Genomic DNA, 24,237 nt, shown 5'->3' on the forward strand with positions numbered 1-24,237 from the left:
ACTGAACAACTTAGAGGGGAGACAAACGAGGATTCATTCCTCCCTGAAGGGCGCCAAGAAAGTAGAGATTCCTTTTTAGTATTACAAATAGATATGACAAAAGATAGATAAACTAGCAAAAACACAAATAGAAGGCCTAGAGGCCTTGTAATGTAGATATCTCCACTAATCAACATAGCTTTTCACCGTCTCTGAAAATATAGAGCAAAACTTGTCCATAGCTTGAGGTGGAAGAGCAATTCCAAGCTCAACTCCTCCATCCCCATTTCTACTCTCCGCCATTGAAAAAACCCCATACAAGAGAATACAAGTCGATACAAGAGAAAACGCCAACATAAAAGTGGTTAAACGACGAGGAGTGGATGAAGAAGTTGCTACCACTCTTCTCCTCACCTTCTCTATGTCAATGCGTGTAAGCTCAAACGTGGCATACACCACATCATCCGAGATCACCTCTTTCGGGTTAGTGACAAAGATTTCAAAAGACTTAACGTAAAGTGTATGCAATCCATTTGGATCCGTGGCGAACGTTCTATCAAAACATGGTGTCAACTCAGATGACAACGTGGGGAGATTCTTATTATTAGTATTATAGAGTGTACTACAAATGGAAGCCCATGATTTGAAGAACATGGTGGATGTTTTGGCATCAGAAACCACATGGTTGGTTATGATGCCAATGGAAAATCCACTTTTGGGGAATAAAGTGATTCTTATTATTAGTATTAGTTTATGAATGCCTATTTGTACTCATAATAATAATAATAATAGGGGCATTTTAGTCATTTTAACGTTCTCTTCCATCACGTGATTCACGAACATACCTTCCACGCTCCACCCTTAAACATTTATATTTTATTACCAACTTGACTTTTTTCATATAATATTAGATTATGAGAAAATAATAAAAATAATATTCTATTATTGTTCAATATTAGACTATATTAATGGCGATGTAAGATAAGATGATGACATAATGATGACCAAGTAAGATAATATGATGACCTAAGATTGTATGATGATGAGATAGTTTAACATGATGTTATTCCATGTTATGATGACGTGCATGTATTAAATGTCATGATGGCTGACAATGATTTGTTTTTCTAAAGACATGACGCTAATTGAAGAAAATGAGGATGAGTGTATGAAAACCAACACCTACATGTTACTTAGAGTAATATATGAATGGTGTATAGGGTTGTGTCACGAAGATGATTTAAAGATGAAAACCATAGGAATCTCATGTATTTTGTGTGTACATGTACTTCTATTGCACGTAATGGCAAGCACCCTTAGTTTACTAAAATTATTATTATATTTTTAAAATTTTAATTAACATGTTAATAACAAAGAAATTTTTTCTTAAAATTTTCAAACCATTTTGGTCGTTGGAATGAAAGCTCACTCCCTCGTGCTCTAGAACTCTTTACACCGATTAAAGAAAACAAGTTTATTCTCGTAAAACCACAGCGTAGGGAAAACTTGAGCAGCCCACCCACCCAGAGTTTGACCTTCTTCGATCCTGGAAGGAAAACCCACTAACTTTCCTTCTCCCAACGGACAACAACACTAGAAGGAAGACGATCAGGATCTCACGTGTGGCAACTGTGGTAACAATTTCAGGCTCCAGGGCTGAAATACAGTAGGACCTTCAAGCCCCACACTTAGTTCTCGAGATTCATGGGTGATCTCACAAAGATCATTCATCTAAACCTTCGACTTTCTCTTTCTTATGATAACAAACAATGATGTTCATCCGAAATCATTATAATTCAAAATTCCTCCAAATTAAAAGGGATTCCAACACAGGGTAAAAACATGTTTTACCTTTTAAGTACTCGAAAAGTTAAACCAAATAGACCTTATATCAATTCAATTAACCGAGCAAATAATGAATAATTAAATAAACAATATATAACATTTTCTTTATAATTAATTTCATATCAAATACATTTGCAAAAAAGAAATCTTATACATTAGTAATATTTTGAAGAACAATCAAATATGTCTAATGGAAGTATACATAAATATTTTGTTTATTCTTGGTTTCATAATAGAAATAACTTTATACAATATAACTTAATATATAATGTTTATGAATTTAATTCAATAACTAATATATAACTTATCTATTGCCATTTCTTAGTTGTTTCCTGAATAATGCCCACATACCCATATGGATTCTTGTGAATGCTCGAACCGAGTTCCAAACGACATTACCAGCTACACGAAAAGGAAGCCTACTTTTCAGTGAGTTCCTCGATACGTTCTTCCATGTAAGGTAACGAATCGAAGGTTGATATCAGAACCTGCATAAACCATTTGGAAAGAATTATATAAAGTAACGTAATTTGATCCAAAAGAAAATGTACCAGAAAGCAAACTATTTTCAATGTATGAGGAAGCATTACCAAAGTCGAAAAAGTTCCGAACGAGTGAGGATCGAACTTTTTTTCATATTGATTGTCAAATTCGTCCTTCGAAATAATTCTCAAGACTCGACGAAGTTGTATAGTCAAAGGTATCAAATGTTTCAAGCAATTACTTCGTTCATAAGGCACTCCAGCCAGCTCTCTTCTCCACCCCTCTTTGCTTCATCAAGCCTCGCACTTTTTCCACTTCCTCCCACCTTCCCAAGCAACCATACAGATCAGACAATACTATATAATACCCATCATTTTTTGGATCAGACTCAATTGCATGTCTGGCAATCCTTATACCCATTTCAAATTCATTATGAAGTTTACAAGCACTTAACAAGGAGCCCCACACAGTGCCATCAGGCGTGATGGGCATTGATAAAACAAGAGCCTCCGCTTCTTCAAGGCTACCTGACCTGCCAAGAAGATCTACCATAGAAGCATAGTGCTTAAGACTAGGTTTGATACCATATTTATGCATTACATCAAAGAGACGCCTTCCTTCTACCATATGGCCTGCATGATTACAAGCTGAGAGAAGAGAAAGAAAGGTAAGTGCATTTGGTTTAATGTTTGAGTCTTCCATTAGTTGGAAGATCTCAATAGCAGATTCCACATGTCCATGCATCCCATAATTTGATATCATGACATTACACAAAATAACATCCCTCTCTTCCATTGAGTTGAACAATGTTCTTGATGTCTCGAGCTCCCCACATTTTGCATACATATCAATCAATGCAGTTCTAACAGTGATATCAGTCTCAAATCCATTTTCCTTTATGTACTGGTGAATTTTTTCACCTTTATCTAAGGATGCAAGATGAGAACATGCCGAAAGAACTATTACGCAGGTAACTCCGTTGGGGTTGAACTTTTCTTTAATCATTTTATCGAATAAATCAATTGCTTCAGAAGGGTGCCCACTTTGCTTGTAGGACGAAATCAGTGTATTCCATGAGACAATATCCTTTTGTTGTGTCCTATGAAATATCCTCCATGCGGCGGTTAAATTACCACTTTTTCCGTACATGTCCAAGAGTGAGTTAGCTATTGATACATTGTCAATGATCGAGTTTTTAATCGCATAGCAGTGCACAGACCGACCAATATTCACAGCTCCAACTGGTAAACATGAAGAAATGACCGAAACTAAACTATTCAAATCAGGTTCTATGCCTAAGAGGTGCATCTCCCTGAAAAAGTCTATACACTTTTCTTTCTCCCCCATATTGCTGTATCCTAATATCATTGTGTTCCAATCTTCACTGCTTTTATGGAAACTATGGAAGATCTTATCTGCCATACGTAAGAGTCCGAACTTACAATACATGGAGAGTAATGCATTGTGAGTTATTCCACTCATTGCACAACATTGTTTCAGAATCCAAGCATGTAAGGCTTTTCCTTCAGAGATTCTATCAAAATTACCAAAACCCAGAAGCATGCAACTGATCACGATGTCATCTGGAATTATTCCACTGGCCTGCATCTCCCAAAATAAATGTAGACATTCACTCATCAACCCGAGTTTAGAGTGAACTGCAATAATTGATGTCCAAGAGATGAGATCTTTTTGCTCCAATTTAAAAAAACAACGATAAGCTTCTTCAGGTGACCCACACCTCGAGTACATCGAGAGAATAGAAGATTTAACGACTTCAAAACAGAGAAATCCACTTTTTAAAGCCAAACCATGTAAGCATCTACCCTCTACTAAAGCCTCCAAATCAACACAAGCTTGAAACCCACCTCCTATTGTTCTATAATTTGGGGTACATCCATTCCTATGCATCTCAAACAAACATTTCAAACCTTTCTCACTCTCGTTATTCTGGACATAACCAATTATAAGGGCAGTCCAAGCAACTACATCCTTAACAGTAATTTCATTGAACATGAGAGATGCACTTTCTGCGTTACCACATTTGGAATACATGTATATCAAAGAAGAACCAACAGCAGAATTACCAACAAAGAGCCCAAGTTTCAAAGCCAACCCATGAATGTTCATGCCATGGTTGAGCATCATTAGTTCCGCACAAGTGGAAACCACCATGGGAATTGTAAATTGGTTTGGCAGGCTACTCGATGCTCGCATCTCAAGGTAGAAATCAAATGCCTGTAGGTAATCACCATTGGAGAAATGGGATTGGATAATGGAATTCCAAAGAAATTTGTCCTTAGGATGAACAAATCGAAACAATTGCGTGGAGAACGCAGGTTGCCCATGACAGGCATAAAAGGCCATGAGCTTAGTGGCAAAGAAGGCATTGTTCGAGTTGCCAGTGGTGATAATGAGGGAATGAAATTGAAGAAGAGATTGGAATGTTAAATTTTGTTTTGAAAAAAAAAAAAGTGAAGACAACTACTAAGGTCGTGGGGATCTGGAAGTGAGCTAAATGTGGAAGAGAAGGCAAAGCGTTTGCGAAATTGTCTAAATTGTATCAGCCGGAGACTAAGCATAGCAACTCCTCATGCATGAAAAACTCCAAATATGGGCTTTTTTCTAATATTTGATGGGTTTATAGCAATTTGAATGAATGTGTCCTGTCAATGATAAAAGAGAATTATTCAAAGTAGAGGATATTCGTTCTAAATACAACCAACAATGCTGAAGTAGATTAACAAACCAAAAACATAAATATCAAAACATAAAATGGTTCTGATTATGGTAAAGTTTGATGATGGATTCTATTTTTCAGCCATTTCCTATGTGAGGGAGATAAGAACAGAAGAGAAGAGGTAGTTTTAAAGTCATATTTACTGCTCCTTTTGTTTAAGAGCTAAAAGTTCAGGTTCGAAACACAGAATATGGGTTCTTTTTTCGTGTGTAGCCCAAATGTGTTGCATAAATTGAAATTTTTCTTTCGCAGCATTGCTCCTGAAGTCTTAAGCTTAGATTCTTACTCTCTTGACATTGATTGAACAACCCTTCTAGAGAAAAATGTTTATTTTTTTCACATAATACAATTTGAAGCATTGTCTAGAATATATTCATTCATTGTTTAGTGACAGATTGAATTCCCCTTTCACAGCATTGTCTCCGTTTTTCATTCTTATTTTCACAAGCTTACTTAACACCATTTAGAATTCACAATCAGTTCAATCCGACACACCAAAAGTAAATTTCCAATCACAAGAACAAGAACAAACAACAGACAGTGACTATAACGACAAGAAACCTATTAAAAACTAAACATCAAGCAATGACCGTAATAACGAGAAACTGAGCTTAGAGCCACCGAACAATTTCCCATCACAAGAACAGAAAGTCCATTACTGGATCATTTGAATAAATCAGTTTAAATCCCCGTGTAAGTGAAATTACCTGAAATATCAGCAAACAACCACAAGCGATGGAAGGAGTCGACGGTGGGTGACGGAGTATGAGTGAGGCGATGAACGCGAGATGAGACGAACGATGCGATGGCCAATGGGTCTGCTAAGTTGAACAAAAGGAACCCTACAACTAAGATACATTTGGGTCGGTTCGGTCCTGTCTGAACCTTCGTAAACCGAGTCACCGGTTCGGTTCGGTTTCTTTTTGTTTTTCTTTTTTCTATTTTTTGTTTTTTTTCTTTTTCTTTTTTAAATCTTGTTTCCGAATTTAAATAAAAAAATAATTTTGAATTTCATGAAAATTATTTTAAAGATTTTATGAAATATTTTAAATTAATGTTTTCTGCTGCCTTTGTAGTAACAACTTTATTATAGTAGAAAAATATAGTGGTTATAGTTGGTATCAGAGGTTTAGACTTATAGATTCGGTAGACTAGCCTATGATGAAAGTTTAACGTGCTTCCATAGTCTCCTCGCACACGCACAGTTGTTATTAGGTATGCCTTATGAAAGATAATAAATGACATTGTACGTAAATTAACATTGGAGTTTTCGGGACCATACTGAAACACGATATCGCGACTCCCTCGGATCACCAAATGGTCCCACGAGCTTCAGCCAACCTCAATCAAGTGTCTGCAACAACAGCCAACCTGTGACGCAGACATTCGGCCACTGTTAGATAAATCCCTACTTTTTACTGAAAATTATCTCTATTTTCTTGTTAAAGCCATAAAATTAGAGGGAGTGAAATATCGTGGTTGAGTGGAAAGGCTTTAATTGAGTATTCACTTCTTTTCATTTTTAGATTATATTTGTTATTTAAATATGCTAAATGAATTGAGAAACAAATCGGGTGGTATTTAGGAGAATTTGAAATTAGTCTTTCTCTCTTGTGTTTTTTCTCCTATTTTTCTTCTTTCAACGATCGGACTGTTTTCCTCCCACAATTTCCTCGTCAAATTCTCAGTCAAAACAATAACCGCAACCCATGACATAAACCCACATCTACAACAAATGCGACCCGTATACCCGAGAGCGATCTACGTACTCATGCCTCAACCCGAAGTCACCTGCACACGCATCGGCCTCGTATTGTGCCACGTGGCATGTCTGCAGTGAACAACTCCTTTGGCTTGGTCGACTTAGACGGCTTGGCTTCTAGCGGCTCCAACTCGACTTATCGACTCGGGTCCTCCTTTTTAAGCCCAATTTCTACCGTTCTGATTATTTTGAACCTGTTTTCGACTCAAATTAAGGTAATTGAGCTCAATTTAGTGCGTATTTCACATATGTCAACTGAATTTATTATTAAATTATGAAATACTAATGAAAGATGATGAACAATTTAATAGGAAACGAAATCCTAGCGACACTTTGAGCAGCTTTCGAGGAACTGGAGCTAATGTTTATTAAATAAGATAGAACGCCGGTAAGACCAACCAAGTAAGTGGCCTTACTATAGGATATGCTAGATACTTGTTTGTTGTATGACGACACGTGCCTAGTGGTAACAGCTTGTGTCCTTTATGTTGTATAAATATGGCGTATGATGTATGAGTTATGATGTATGATGGCGTATATGAGTTATATGATGATGTCTAATGATGCTTGGTGACGTGCTATGATGATTATGATGTATTTGATGACATTATGATGACAATGTATGACGATTATGATGCATGATATAGTTACCTTAATATGACGACGTTTTCCATATTAAATAAGATGTATGTTATGAATGTCATTTTGCATCATGTCGAGAAATCAGCCTAGGACACAACCCTACAAAATATGAATAACAATGTTAAGATGAGTAACTAATGCGCATGTATTACGAATAGTAATTTAGAGATGAAACTAGGGTTGTGTCAAGAAGACGTTTTAAAGACGAGAAATAGAGGGACCTCTTGCATTTTTGTATGTACACAAGCATCAGGATACTTCTCCTTTTATGATGATGAGTGTGGACACGCACGTTACGATGATGACGGTGATCATGTCGAGCATGACACTTAGGGGTCCGCTGACCTACAGACGTTGCTACGGACAACTAGCTCGACGATGATGGATCCAGGGGGTGCGAACCACCAGGAGATTCACACTTGCACGTGTGAGTCTTGTGTAGAGAAGTACTACACATCCATGATAGTCTGGACTGGAGGCCACCCCTAGGATGAGATAGTAATAGGTCCCTAGAGCATTGTTGCATGTGTTTGCATTATTCTTGGTCCTCTATAATGGGGTCACTTACTGAGTATTTTTCAAAATACTTAGGCCGTGTGCTAAATTGTTTTTCAGGTGAAGGCAAGGTGCCCATGTGCGATTGACGGTGGCATCGCAAAGTAGAGACCATGACACGTGCATAGGATAGAAACATATTTAAATTCCTAGACCTAGGTTAGAGTAGGTTGCCTTGCATTTCATATTTTTAAATTATTTCATATTCGTTTTTATTTGCATTTCAGTGCTACGTGTTGAACACGTAAGACCATGACGGTGTTTTAAATAATGAAGTTGTTTTATTGTTTCAAAGTTATTGCATAAACGTATGATGTTTAAGAGTTACATTCGCATGTAAGCTTAGAATGAGATGATAGTAGCGACTCTAAGTAAGTAAAAATTTAGGGTCTTTACCGTTAGTACCAGAGCTCTAGGTTATAGATTATGTAGACTAGCCTACAACGTAGACTTTACACGTTCTATGGTTCCAACGTCGATGTCTGGTCACCATCAGGTATATCTTGCATAAGATAAGAAAAAGGAACCGTCTTTTAAAAATCACATGCATTACTTTATGATGTTGTTGAAATTGATATGACATTTCATGTGTTAGTACAAATATGACGTTGATTGTTGCACGTTGATTGAATTATTTTTATGTGTTATATTGCAATATGATGTGAATTTACATTATGCAATGAATTTTATATTCATAATAGTAAGCCTTAGAGTTAAAGCAATGTTATCTTGGTTTTAGAACCATGTCGTTCAGACTACATAGAAGAGGAAGATGAGGAAGGGGACGACCTACTATTAGAGGTAGAGAATGGGTGAGGCTGAAGAGAGCCCTCCTCGAGAAGGATCAGAGACTAGGATGGATGCAGCTACGCCGCTGCCAATTGCACCGCCATAAGTTGTGTCGTCACCAGTCGAGCCGCCATAAGTTGCACCACCACCACAAGCTACGCCACCATCGCAACCTGCACTTAAGGCCGCACCCCCAGCGACTGGAGTGGACAACACCACTAGACTAATATGAGAGTCCCTCCCGACCTTAATACACACTCTAATAGTCACCAAATAGGCCAACCAACCAAGTAAACTACAAATACACTAAAAAATACATGGATATAGAATTTGGATTCTAGAAATTTAGAAGATGAAATCGAGCAAAATAAGTTAGTCCAAGCTCGATTTTGTTGAAATTCCCAGGTCCCCTCGTCCAAGCTCGAATTTGGATTCATGCATGGCTCTACCTAGGGGGTGAGCTGAAACCTCCTAGGTTCATAAAGTCACCCTCGTTGAGGGGTGTGACCCGTGACCCCTCCCTTATCCCATCTACCTAATGGATTGTACGACGTGGGTCTCTTGTTCCCCATACGAAATGTCTAGGTTCAGTCGGATTTTGATCAGATACCCCTATTTTTCGGATTTTCCTACGAAACTGTTTGAGTTACAGTTACCAACCCAACTCAATTTGTATAAACTTCTACTTTCTCATTCAACTTGTATACCAATTTTTTATTCTAATCCTCAAATTTACTTTTTATAAATGTTTAGATTTGTTCACTTTAAGCAACACATTACTAGATACAAACATGTGTTAAATATGCCCTTTAAATAAAATAATAAAATCAACAAACTTTACGAGGATCACAAACCAACCACATGGTCCGAAGGTTTTTTTTGTTTTTTTTTTTTTTAATAATTTAACCAAAAAAAAAAAACAAAACAAAAAAGACACTATTGCTCCAGCCATGTCTCTCCAAATCACTTCCAACCATGTGGTTTCTGATGCCAAAACATCCACCATGTTCTTGTAATCATGGGCTTCCATTTGTAGTACACTCGATAATACTAATAATAAGAATCTCCCCACGTTGCCATCTGAGTTGACACCATGTTTTGATAGAACATTCGCCACGGATCCAAATGGGTTGCATACACTTTACGTTAAGTCTTTTGAAATCTTTGTCCCTAACCCGAAAGAGGTGATCTCGGATGATGTGGTGTATGCCACGTTTGAGCTTACACGCATTGACATAGAGAAGGTGAGGAGAAGAGTGGTAGCAACTTCTTCATCCACTCCTCGTCGTTTAACCACTTTTATGTTGGCGTTTTCTCTTGTATCGACTTGTATTCTCTTGTATGGAGTTTTTTCAATGGCGGAGAGTAGAAATGGGGATGGGGGAGTTGAGCTTGGAATTGCTCTCTATTTACAGAGACGGTGACAAGCTATGTTGATTAGTGGAGATATCTATGTTACAAGGCCTCTTCTATGTGTGTTTTTGCTGGTTTCTCTTAATTATCTATTAAGGTCATCGCATCATCAAATAGTGTCTCCACGTTTATTTATCTATTGTTATCTATTTGTATTAAGAAGGAATCTCTATTTTTTTGACGTCCTTCGTTGTGATTCCTCGATTGTCTCTTATCCCTTTACTTTTTGGTTAAATTATATAAAAATGGTTGTACGTTTTAAGGGAGTAACGTGAGCTAATAAACTTGAATTGAACAAGTTACTAACTTACGTATAACTTTAGGAGAATTTTTAATAGACTTACTAGAATAAATTACTAATTTATGAAGTAACTTTAGGAGAATTGTTAGTAGACTTAGTAGAATAAGTCACTCAACAACTATAAGAGAATTGGTAGTAGTTTTCAAATTGTAGACCAAGTTTTGTGATTGTGGACCAAGATCCACTGTACAACACAACAACGAAGAGAATTGAAAAGCTAAGTGCTTAAGATTACTTTATTCCAAAAGTTTTCTCCCCTCAAGTTTTTCCTTTGCCTTTTATACTTGTTTTGACATTCTGGGGTGAGACAATACGACATGTGGTTTATCTTCTAAACCGTTTACCGACAAAGGCACTGGACACTTGCAACCCTATGAAGCATGGTCTGACGAGACACCTCACTTTGAGTACCTAAGAGTCTTTGGTTGTATAACACATGTTAAGACGGCAAAGCCATATATCAAAAAGCTTGATGACAGAAACCAAAAGATGGTGTATTTTGGTGCAAAGGATGGAACCAAGGCACACAGGTTGTATGATTCACAACATGAGAAGATTTGTGTAAGTAGAGATGTTGTATTCGAAGAAGAGAAGAAGTGATATTGGTGTAGTGTTGGCGATAACAATCAGACTGTTATAGAGTTCACTACTCTAGAAGAAGAGGGAGACACAGACCAGAAGTGCCCCTACAGCAACACCAACAAATCCACACATGTCATCCTCAGAGACATCGAAAGGTGTGATAGACTCTCTAGAAGAAGAGAAGAGTTCATGCGAGAGCATAGAAGGATCCAGAATAGAGGATGGACCAAAGAAGTTTCATTCTCTTGCTGAAATTTACGTGGATACAGTTGAAGAAGAATTTGATCCCGATGAGTTAGTGTTGCTCGCAGTCGGCAACGACAAGGAGATGTCTCTAAGTCCATCAATTTAAAGTGGGTGTTTAAGTTGAAGAAGAATAGTGAAGGAGATGTCATCAAGCATAAAGCAAGATTCATGACGAAGGAATACGTGCAACGACAAGGAGTTGATTTTGAGGAGGTTTTCGTGTATGTGGCTAGACTGGACACTGTAAGGTTGATTTTTGCCCTCGCAACTCAACACGGGTGGGTGGTCCATCACTGGGACATCAAATCAACATTTCTTAAAGGTGAGCTCCAAGAAGAAGTGCATGTTGCCCAACGAAAAGGGTTCGTCATCAAAGCTGAAGAGCACAAAGTGTACAAGTTGTCAAAGACCCTCTACGGTTTATGGCAAGCACCAAGCACGTGAAACATATGTCTGGACAAGAGCTTAAAGAGTCTAAACTTCATGAAGTCTCGCAAGAACATGCAATGTACATAAGAAACAATGCTCATAGTAGGCGTGTACATTGATGACCCGATCGTCACTGGTACAAGTGTGGAAGACGTCAAAGAGTTCACGCAGTAAATGATGAAAGAATTTGAGATAATTGATCTCGGGTTACTCACGTACTACCTCGATATTGAAGTGGACTAAAGGAAAGATTGCATCATGCTAAAGCAATCGATCTATGCTAAGAAGTTGTTGCCACAATTTAAGATGGCAAAGTGAAACCTCACCAAGAATCCCTTGGAAGCAAAGTTACTTCTCAGGATGCTAAGGAAACTTGTTGAATTCCACTAAGTATAGGCGTGTCATAGGAAGTCTAAGGTAATTGACTCATACTCGTCCGAACCTTTCATATGTTGTTGGAATAATGAGTAGGTACATAGAAAAGTCCACTATGATGCATCATCAAGCGGTTAAGCACATTCTCAGCTATATGAAGGGAATCACAAGCTATGGGTTGAAGTATCAAAGAGGGCGTGGTCCTGAAGAACTAGTCGATTTTACTGATAATGATTTAACTCGAGACGTTGACGATAGAAAAAGCACCGCAAGAATGACACTATATCTTAACGAAAATTTGATCTCTTAGCACACAATAATGCATGATGTGTTACATTATACAACGTCGTAATCTAACACATCATACACATAATAAAACATTATATAGCATCACCATATAACTCATACACGTCATCATACTTCATCCATCATACGTCATACATCATAAGTCATCATCAGATATCATAGATATAAAGCATAAATGACATGTGCAGGTGCCACTAAGCACGTGTCGTCATAGATCAAACAATTGTCTAGTCTATCGTATAGTAAGACCACTTAATTGGTTGGCTTTAGTCGGCGTTTTCCTAAATTCAAGTTCGTAAATCTTTCGTTCTTGAAGTTGCTCCAAATGTCGCCAGAAGTCATTTCCTAATAGGTTGTCCATTTCGTTTCATTAGAATATTAGAATTCTAATATAATTTAACTTGAATTTTGTGAAATAGGGCATCATACGACGTTAATTACCTTCATTAGGGTCAAAATCAGCTTCGAGAGGTTCGAAACAGTGGAAAATGGACAAAATTTTCTTTACCGAGTCGAATAGTTGATTTTTGGGCCGCGAAGCCGAGTCTAGTCATTTAAGTCGACTGAGCCGAGGGAGCCTTTTCGCTGTAGGTTGACACGTGGCACAATCAAAGGACGATGTGTGTGCCAGTTTTGTCGGGTCAAGGCACGAGTACGTGGGTCGTCATGACGCGGGTGTTGGGCTCCTGCAAGCGTGGCTGACGTGAGTATTGGACCTTGGGCATTAGGCTACTATAGGTGGGTCGAGTAGCCTTGTTATCGTCGTCATATGTAACTTTCCCTCACTCGAGCCGACGGTGGACTTCAAACGGAAAGGACAACTCTTCGTCTTCTGCTTTCTTTCTCCATCTCTCACACTCTCTCAGACGATTCCTATGTGTTCCATGTGTAGACAATGAATGGTGGGTATTTTGCGAAGAATGAAAGGAGCGCGGGGTGTGGGGTGCGCTTCTGCAGGCGTTGCCTGAGAATCTGGTACATACAAGAATTGATTCCATATGTATGAGCACATCATGTAGGGCATGACTCTAGTAGAATCACATTTATACATGCAAGAACTGATATTGCATGCGAGTTCATGTGGTCATAACACAATCTTAATAGAATATAACACATATAGGGAGTGACCTGGTATGTTATCATGTAGGGCACTTCTCTAGTAGAGTTATATTATATACATGCAATGAGTGACCTCACATGCGGTTCATATCAATTATAGTAGAACTTTCTGACTATCAACTCTTTTATGTATACGAACTCTATCAATCTAGACAGTTCACTATTAGAGATGAGTTGACGACTCTCTAGCAGTCTCCATATAGATCATAATCACGAGGAGGTGACCTTGTATCTACCAACTACTAATACACATGTGCCCTTATCTAGGTACAAACAAACTACATTTATTTCTTTGCACCAAAATCATAAAATGCCCTAAAATGTATTATTATGGAGATGTGGCTCATGTTTTCAAAAACATTTCTCTCAAATGTGACCCGAGACTTGATCATATGTCGATATTGTCCTCAAAGTGCGAATTTCACACAACTGACTCATTTGCTGAGTTAAAACAAATGTCGCACAATCGCTGTCTAATTATCGCATGAGTGCGATTGTGATACTTAGCACACTTAGAATGACTTGAGCATCAAAATGTGGTGATGAACCACTACACGTATATACAACGATTCTTTGCGTGCAACCTACGATTTTCTTGCATCGAAGAATCGATTGTCGAATAGCTCGAGCCGGCTAAATATCAATTTAAAAAGACTACAATAAATTTTCAACAATATTGAAGAAACTTGCATCCAAAAGAAAAACGGAGGAAACTTGTAAATGTAGATAAAATGTGGATGAAATTTAAAAGAGGAAAAACATTGAAGAATCCAATGATCCTTCTAACTCCCACGTTGACTTTTAAATTGAAATGATGTCACTTTGTGAAGACTTCATTGGATTCTACAAAAACAAAAAATACATTTTAGTTTCTAGAATTTTTCATGGGTTAGAACAAAACAAAAAAATAGTATTTATATATTTAATTAGATATTAAAAATTAAAATTAAATGAAATGAGTCTAAAAATTTAACTCCTTACGTATCGTTGTTAGCCTCACGATTTTGTTTCCAACTCTAACTGATGAATTTTAAAACCGTGAGACAGACAACGATACATAACGGACAAAAGCGGACAATACGGGTTAGCGGTAGTCATAGGCTGTTACACAAAAATACCCCTAAACTCTCAAAAAAAAAAATTTCATTCATAATTTTGTTGTTGATATATAGACAAAAGTTATATGATATTGATGATTTCGTTCATACAGAAATAGCAAGAGTATTTTTGAACTTCTAAAAAATGTTTAAAAGTGTTTTTAAACTTTTAAATGAAGTTTAAAAATCTTTTTAAAGTTTATATAGAAAAATTTCACGGTATTAATAAAAGTTTTGAAAATTTAAGAATATTTTAAGGACTTGAGCGTTTGCATAAGAGTCTTAAAACAAAATAATGAGAAGTATTCAATGCAAAATAAAATACCATATACTAATCCAACAATCAACAAAATAAAATGCAACTACCCTACACAGGTTTCATGGCCTTTGATTCGACGTCACCGTCAACCGTACATGGATGTCTTGCCTTTACTTAAAATATAAGTAGCATAAGGCTTGACTAATCGTATAATCTACAAAATAAAATGCAACTACCCTACACAAGTTCTATGGTCTTTGATGCGATGCTGTTATCAACCGTACAAGGGTGTCTTGCTTTTATTTGAAATATAAGTAGCACAAGGCTTGAGTATTGCTGGAGTGTATTGTCTTTACTTGAAATATAAGTAGCATAAGGCTGGAGTATTTGAACAAGGCTTGACTAATCCTACCGTCTACAAAATAAAATGCAACTACCCTACGTAAGTTCCATGGTCTTTTATGCGACGCCTACATCAATCGTAGAAGGGTGTCTTGCCTCTGCGTGAAATATAAGTAAGATAAGGTTTGAGTATTTGCACGAGGCTTATTAATCCTACAATCTACAAAATAAAATGCAATTACCCTATCCCAGTTTCATGGTCTTTGATGCAACGCCACTATCAACTATACATGGGTGTCTTGCCTTTACCTAAAGTATAAGTAGCCCAAGGCTACAGTGTTTTGGGGTGTCTTGTCTTTACCTGAAATATAAGTAGCATAAGGCTCGAGTATTTGCACAATTCTTGACTAATCCTACAATCTACCAGATAAAACCAACATAGAATTATTCTGAAGTCTACCATTCGCTAGTGTAAATCATATCATGTGCTATATCATAATATATATAGAACTCAATCAACAATGATACAGTCAATGGTGACAATGTCAATCATTAGTTACATTCGACAATTTCAACAAATGGCAATTACCCTAATTCTTTTCTTATCTTACACATGACATACCTAACGATGACAGGACATTAGCGTTGGGACCATGAAACATGTTAAGCCTACAGCGTATACTAGTCTACATGATACCAACTATAGCAACAGTAAAAAAATCAGGGTCGTTATACATAATGTTGTAGGAAAATGCTAAGATCGTCAAATGTTGAATCCAGATTCTGAATCTTGGACATAAACTTGAACTCTTAATCAATTCCAATAACAAAAACAACGTTTCACGTTCATTCGACGTGTTCCCTAAAAATAATGTATTTTTTGTATTGGCTCACACAAAGACGATGTTAAATTTATACCAAAGAAATAATGAGGTAACTCTTAGATTAAATTTACATCATAATAGCTAGAAATATATATATATATATATATTAAAATTCCAAAAAGTTGTTTGAAAGTTGAATTAGAATTAGGTAGGCTCCGACCAAAGAAAAATAATACTATGTTTTTAGCGTATAATAATGAATAATCATCCATCCTTAAACAAACCAACCCTAGTGAATTTTGGTCCAATTTCCATTGCTGACGTGTCCCTTTTTTTTTTTTTTTTTTTTTTTTTTTTTTTTTTTTTTTTTTTTTTTTTTTTTTTNATAGGCAAAGACGTCCTCGTGAGATTCAGCCCTTCGAGTTAGCCACGAGGTAAAAAAACAGCTACAACAGGCTCTATCTCTCTCTCTCTCGAATAATTGTAGGGTTGTTCGGAAATTTCTTTCTCAATGCGATTAGCCCATCTTGTTCTCTTTGAAACAAGAATATTTCTACTGATCGAGAAAAGATTAATTGATTCGGATTGCTGTCTATCTCTGAAACGTTCATACTAAATTATATATTTTGACTAGCTATATCGAGCCTTAAATACGATCAAACTTGTTTGGTTTTACCACTTAGATTAGTTGATTACACCTAGATAATAATAAACGGACGAAAATGTCAAAAGTTATTATTATTATTTATTTATTTATTTTGAAAAAAAAAACATTATCGAAGAAAGTTAATGTAAAAAGAGACATAATTTCACATTCAACCCCTTTTGTACAAGTCATACATAATGACATGTTTGGAAGTTATCCCAAATGATAAACAAATCCCATCATCAAATTAATCAAAAGCTTCTAAATGTCAAACCCACCTTTTTCTTCACCCTATAAAAACACCCACTTTCTTGCCATTTTTGACATTCCCAACTTTAGCTTCTTCGTCGTCGTCTTCTCTTCCATCCCGTTAACTCATCTCGTGATGTCGAGAGCGTCGATGCTCGACGAGAACGGCTTAAAGAAGGGACCTTGGACGCCTGAGGAAGATCGAATATTAGTGGATTATATTGAAAAACACGGCCATGGGAGCTGGAGAGCTCTTCCAAATCTTGCTGGTTTGAATAGGTGTGGCAAGAGCTGTAGATTAAGATGGACGAACTATCTTAGACCTGATATCAAAAGAGGAAACTTTTCTGATCAAGAAAAGCAAATTATCATCAGCCTTCATGCATCTCTAGGAAACAAGTAAGTTTTTGGTTTGTGATTATAGAAAATTATTGACAATAACACTAAAAGGAGTGTAAATTCTTGCAATCAGATGGTCGATAATAGCTAGTCATCTTCCGGGACGAACGGATAACGAAATTAAGAATTTTTGGAACACTCACTTGAAGAAGAAGCTTCTCCAAATGGGTATCGATCCCGTCACCCACATGCCAACGCCGTTCGATCATCATACGAACACTTTCTCAAATCTTCATCACTTGCTTTCTCTTTCCACAGCTCCATGGGACAGTTCATCAAGGCTACACACACAAGCCACTCAACTAGCAAAAGCTCACCTCCTCCAAAATGTATTACAAATTCTAAGCTCTCCTTCTTCTCTAGCCATTTCAAATAACCTCTTCAACACACAACAAATCACAGACCTCCTAACTTATAATCACCCCATTGGATCTTCTTTTCAAACCTTCCCAAGTAACATACAACCCCTACAAGAACCACTATCATGTGACGACTACGCGACAACCACTCCTACGTTAGCGTTGGAAAACGATTGCAATCGAGCGGAGTCTTTTTACGACATGAGTCAATGCCCACACTCACTTCCCGACTTGATTCCAGCTTCTCCCGAATGCTCGAAAATACCAACCGCCATAGAAAATAACTGGGTAGATATCATGGATGACGAAACTTCCAATTCTTACTGGAAACATGCGATAAAGTAAGTGAATACGAATAAAAATCACTCGTTTCATAAGTACTTTAAATTATATCAAAATTACACGATTTTTTTTTTTCTTTGAACAGCCAAACTCCTCCGCCGCCATGGTCGGTCTCGTAGAGGTTCAGTAGAGGATGTCATTTCTTAACAACTCGTGGCGATATGTGAAGGGTTTTACATTTTCTTTGTACATAAATCGATGTATGATTCTTATATAAATAAGACGGGATCGAGACGGATTTGATGTAATTTATTCAGCAACTTCACCTCCTTTACTACTAGATTTTCTAATTAATTAAGCTACTATTGGACAATTAAAATCATAATCAAAGTTTAAAATTAAGAAAAATGAGTTAAAGTCTTAATGTTTTCTAGAAGGAGAAAGAAAATAAATATATTAAACAAATTCTTTACTTTATTTTAAGATATAATTGATTCATTTGACTTATGTGTGTGGATATTAATAGATTTTGTGTTCAAACTAGCAAAATTTCAAAGGAAAAAACTTTTAATTATATCATTTAAAACCCTAAAATAATAATAATAATTGTATCATAACCCGAAAGTTTCTTAAATTATTCAATTTAAACTCTCGTGATTCAGTTGGGTTGAGTTATCGTATAGTTCTTTTCTAAAATTATTTAAAAGATTCTACTTATCCACCGTGCATGTTACATTAATAATTAAAATTTCATAAAATTTAAATATCAAACATTTACAAGTCACAGTATATCATTAACGTCCATTACAAATGTTAAATATTATCAACAAAAAAAAAAGAATTAACGGTAGAATAAGGTTGGATTGGATTGTAACCCTATTTTTGGGCTGATCGTATTAATCGAGTTGACTCGAAAAAAATGTCAATTCTAATTGTTTTGTTCCGGGGTGGTTCGTCCTATTTAGATATTCACGACCAAGAAACACTGGATTCTCTTTCGAGTAGGCCTTGAAAGGAGAAGGAAGGCTGGAATGCCAACAGGCGTTTATTATTGAATTCACCCGATCCGATAGTATCCCATTTTTGGAACGTCCAGTGCGACGTTCCAAAGTCACTGAATGGGTAAGTCGTCAATCCCTAAAACGGACAACTCACAAATGGAACCAAATTTTTTATCTTTAAAAAAAAAAAATTAACTCAACTCAATATTTACTACTTTTATGATTTAAGTCGGGTAGTCTCGAACGCTGATAAATAATTGTATTAAATTGAAAGAGAAAGTGTGCCAAATGGGTATTAAAAAAATTGTATATGACATTAGTTATTGTTATCAAAGCTTCACTTTCGGCTTCCATTATTTTAATAAGAACAAAATGGCTATCCAATTGAAGTGTAATAACATAACTTAATTTGACCCATTTAATCAAATGGTATTTTGTAATAATGTCGTAGACATATTTGGAATTAAAAGTCCTACTTTACTTACTACAAAACCATATCTAGTTCATTAGTTGTTGCGACTTAGAAAAAAAAGACCCGGTGACTCGGCTTCTAGAAGAAGACCATATAACGTGTTGGACTTTCGAGTAGGTGCAAACCCGTGTCAAATTTCCCTACCGTACCTCCTAAATTGAAAAAAAATTACGACGCGATGATAAGATGAAAGTTGCTCCGTACTACTTTAATTCATTGTCAACTCTATATCGGTTATAGCTATATGTGTCTACGTGAAATGAGTAAATAGACCTATTAAAAAGAGCGTTTTAGGGTTTCGTGTTCTAATGGTCTGTTTCTTTCTGTGTAGGATTTGTTTGTTTTGAGGACTTCCGAAATAAAGTAATTGTCGATGTATAATGGCGTTTGATTAAGAATAATAATGATGTAATTTCATTTGACAAAAAAGTCAAGAGTCGTTGTTAACTATTAGGTAAGACTATTTGCGTCCTTTGATTAATATTATTGTTGATTCAACCAACAGCAAATTTGTCTATTAAGGCAAGTGGGATCTTTTTAGATAACTTCTTTGCTTCTCGGTCTCTAGAACATCGAAAGGGAATCCTTTGTACGGAAGTTTCTTTTCAAATCTAAATGTATATCGATTATTTTGTAGGCTACGACAATGATCTAATTATATATCTTCGAGCTTAAAGTCATTCTTCTTTAATCTAAACTCACTGTTAGTAGATATTGTCTTTTTTGGGTTTCTCGGGTTTCCCTTTTGGACTTCCTCTCAAGGGTTTTAAAACGTGTCTGATAGGGAGCGGTTTTCACACCCTTATCAAGAATGTTTTGTTTCCCTCTCCAACTGATGTGGGATCTCACAGTTCACCCTTCTTTGGGGCTCAGCGTCCTCATTGGCACTCATTCCTCTCTTCAATCGATATGAGATCTCACAATCCATCTCCCTTTGGAGCCCAGCATCCTCGCTGACAAACCGCCCGGAGTCCACCCCCTTCGAGGCTCAACATCCTCGTTGGCACACCATTCGATGTCTAGCTCTAATACCATTTGTAAAAACCCAAACCCACCACTAACAGATATTGTCCTCTTTGGGCTTTCCCTTTCATGCTTTCCGCTTTCCTCAGTGTTTTTAAAATGCGTCTATTAGGGAGAGGTTTCCATTCCTAATGTTTTGTTCTCTCTCCAACCGATGTGAGATCTCACAATTCCTTTAATACTCCGTTTATTTAATGAGGAAAGAAAACAAGTTACTCATTTCATTCTGAAGTAACGTAAGATGCTCAGACATCCTAAGATGTCTTCATAGGTCTTAAAGATTCTCAGTTTGAAGACATGTTTTTTTTAATGTTTTGGCTTTCCCTTTTCTTCAAAGGTACAAGTTTTAACGTAACTTAATATTCTCGGTTATCCTTACAAATTTTCCTTTAAAATAACCATAGTTATCTAAACATATTACACATCTATACTTTCGAGCATTCACGGTTTGGTCTAATATCATTAACTATTTTTGTATTCGCTCTCACGAGCCAATAGATTCCACGAAACCACCCTAAAGAATAAAGACTCTCCTAGTCTATCAGTTTTCGTTTCAATCGAAACCACATAGACCACGTTATGCTAAAACTCAGACACGTTTTACCCAACATCGAAAGATTTCATCACATGACTAAGCTAAAAAGACTCGTTTTTTCTTATTCATACATATATTACCAAGTTTGGAGAACATCTTAAGGCATCTTTCCAATATACTCACTTGTTTAGGACAAGGAACAAGCTCGTAGACATTATTGGTATGGTATTTTTCTATTTGGACATAATTTTAAAGAGTTGATGATTCCATGTTTGAATGATGTGATATATTGATTGATTGGCAAGCATATTAAGCTTGTTTAACAAAAGGAGTTCATGAATTTAATGAGTAGGTATCTTGTTGACCTTTAAATATAACTAACCCACCTACTTTGCCATCTTGTTTTGGTTGTAATGTATGATGTTGGTATCAATGTAAGCCATTTTTGTTTTATATTGACGATGTCGATTCTTCGTGTTTAATTTATATAAGGACTACGTGTCCAGCGTTTGCTACTTAAGAAAGACGTAACATGGTACTTTTTGTTTTCGTTTGTAGTTGCATCTGTACTTTTTCGATTGGAAGTGTGACCAAATTGGTAGGAAAGAACAGTATTACCATCGTAGTGAAGTTTTTCGTTTTGAGTAAAATGGCAATTTATGCTCGAAATGAACAATATCACATCATAAAAATTATGAAAAAGACGGATTATAATCATTTCTGAAACCTAGCAGAAACAATAAAATTCTCGTTGATATAGTTAGGAGTAGCTTTGTATCGCTTATCACTTGATCGTTCGTTTAGCTCGAAAGAGGGCTGTGTCTCCTCCCTATCACATTATTACTTCATCGTTCGTTCGTCTGGTTCATATGGGATACATCTCTTCCCTTTAACATTGTCCCTTCATTGTTTTGTTCATACGCAATTCATCTCTTTCGTTTAAGATTGTCAATTCATCGTTTGGTTCATATCGAATGTGTCTCTTCCTTTTAACATTGACAGCATTGTGAGACACATCTCTTTCCTTTAACATTGTCACTTCATCGTTTGGTTCATATGAGACATGTTTCTTATTGTTGGCATCGTCACTTCATCGTTTGGTTCATATGGGACATGTCTCTCTTCTTTAACATTGTTACTTTATCGTTCGGCTCATATGAATGGTTCCGACACGGCAAAAGTCAACCTTAATTTCCTATGAAACATGTTTTTTTTTTCTTTTTTACTGCAATGTTCACCCTTCCAGAATTCATCCAAACTCACCAATAGACTTCCCTCCAACATAAAAAGAAAGAACAGCATCAGTTTCTAACACCAATCAGAATCAAATGTTCACTACAACTTTCAAGAATCAATGGATATTGTAAGCATTAAAGTCAGCTTCCCTAGATTTGGACTAGAAGTAATCAATGAAATAATAAAGATCATAGAACTCTAAGTTAAGCAGAGATTTCAAGTAATTTTCCACAACCAAACAATTATGCAGTCATTTCTGGAAATTTAATGTTCTTGTACGTATGAATAAGGTGAAGGGAATTTGTCAAACTTACATTGAGCGGTATCTGATCTCATTGCTACCTCGTTCTCTCCTTGCTGATCTGCCATGAGGATTGGAAACCATGCAACTATGCTTTATTTAGCTATCTTTTCTTGTAAATGATTTCTTTCTGCTAGAATGGGAAGATGATGATGGGTACTAATCTGCATGTTTCTTGTATATTTACTTGAACAATGTATAAATATGAAGTAATGAAGATACTACAACTGTGTGCTTGATCATTTCATTAATGGAAGACAAGAAATAAACAAAACTGAGAGCAAAAATCTAGACGGTACATAATGAATCGCGCAAACAGCAAGATGATTACTCCAAGAGAGAGATTTATGGTGTCCACATCGGTTGGAGAGAAGAACGAATCATTCTTTATAAAGGTGTTGAAACTTCACCTTAACAAACGCGTTCTAAAAACCTTTGAGAGGAAGTTTGAAAGGGAAAGCCTAAAGAAGACGATATCTGCTAGCAATGGGTTTGGGCTATTACAAATGGTATCAAAGCCAGACAACGGGCAATATGCTAGCAAGGAGGGTGAGTCCCAAAGGGGGATGGACACAAGGCCGTGTGTCAACAAGGACGTTGGGCCCCTAAGGAGAGTGGACTGTGAGATCCAACATCGGTTGAGGAGGAGAACGAATCATTCTTTATAAGGGTGTGGAAACCTCTCCCTACGATGCGTTTTAAAAACCTTGAGGGGAAACCCGAAAGGAAAAGTCCAAAGTGGACAATATCGGCTAGCGGTGGGCTTGGGCTGTTACAAATGGTATCAGAGCCAGACATCAGGCGATGTATCAGCGAGGAGGCTAAACCCCAAAAGGGGATAGACACAAGACAGTGTGCCAGCAAGGACGCTGGGCCCCGAAGGGGGTGGATTGGGGAGTCCAACATCGATTGGAGAAGGGAACGAGTTCCAACAAGGACACTGGGCCCCGAAGGGGTGTGGATTGTGAGAACTCACATCAGATGGGGAGGAGAACGAATCATTCTTTATAAGGGTGTAGAAACCTCTCCCTAGCATACGCATTTCAAAAACCTTGAAGGAAAACCCGAAAGAAAAAGCTCAAAGCGAACAATATCTGCTAGCACCCACTTGAATTTAATAGTATGGTCTGAAAGAGAAACTCCCGGATCAAGGGTATGTTCTCGGGTGGCCTAAAAAGCTTTGTTCTCTCAATATCATCATCGTTCGGGATCAAGATACAAGTGCTTTTTGCAGTTAAGGTGCTTTGTGGGAAGTATATGTAAAACTTCTAAAGCAAGAAAAGATCTGAACAAAACCAAGAAAAAAAACAAGTTCCTATAATGGTACAGCCACAGCTTACAGTTACATGATTCACAAGAACAATTCAGAGCTAACACATTAATGAAGTATATCTAATATGAGCAAAAATCCCTTTCAGAACTTTAAATGGAAGTTGCAGTTCAAGTCACAGTTCCTAATTTACACAATAAAACTTACTCAAAAGGGAACAGAGGAATTACTTCACCACGCAAATGCAAAACAAGTTCATATTCATTCGAGTAAAAACCAACAAGCCGAGTCGAAAACCATGAAAAACAGCTTCCACCACACTACGATACGCACAACGAATCATCACAGAAAAATTCAAACAATGAACACGAACATG

General features: G+C 36.8%; 2 protein-coding genes across 2 annotated transcripts; one reads left to right on the forward strand and one right to left on the reverse strand.

Annotated features, from left to right (window-relative positions):
• Nucleotides 1-1,986: 1,986 nt before the first annotated feature.
• LOC111777636 (pentatricopeptide repeat-containing protein At4g39952, mitochondrial-like) lies at nucleotides 1,987-5,860 on the reverse strand. The gene is given in 4 exon segments (XM_023657322.1): nucleotides 1,987-2,312; nucleotides 2,415-4,779; nucleotides 4,782-4,973; nucleotides 5,755-5,860. Coding segments are annotated over 2 exon segments (2,334 nt in total). The 5' UTR covers nucleotides 4,890-4,973; nucleotides 5,755-5,860; the 3' UTR covers nucleotides 1,987-2,312; nucleotides 2,415-2,553.
• An 11,226-nt stretch (nucleotides 5,861-17,086) lies between these two features.
• Nucleotides 17,087-18,252, forward strand: LOC111777666 (transcription factor MYB41-like). The gene is made up of 3 exons (XM_023657367.1): nucleotides 17,087-17,382; nucleotides 17,456-18,082; nucleotides 18,169-18,252. Exons 1-3 carry the CDS (start codon nucleotides 17,120-17,122, stop codon nucleotides 18,200-18,202), a joined length of 924 nt encoding a protein of 307 aa, XP_023513135.1. The 5' UTR covers nucleotides 17,087-17,119; the 3' UTR covers nucleotides 18,203-18,252.
• Nucleotides 18,253-24,237: the final 5,985 nt, after the last annotated feature.

This window comes from Cucurbita pepo, chromosome LG16, assembly GCF_002806865.2.
Source record: "Cucurbita pepo subsp. pepo cultivar mu-cu-16 chromosome LG16, ASM280686v2, whole genome shotgun sequence".
Taxonomy (NCBI): domain Eukaryota; kingdom Viridiplantae; phylum Streptophyta; class Magnoliopsida; order Cucurbitales; family Cucurbitaceae; genus Cucurbita; species Cucurbita pepo.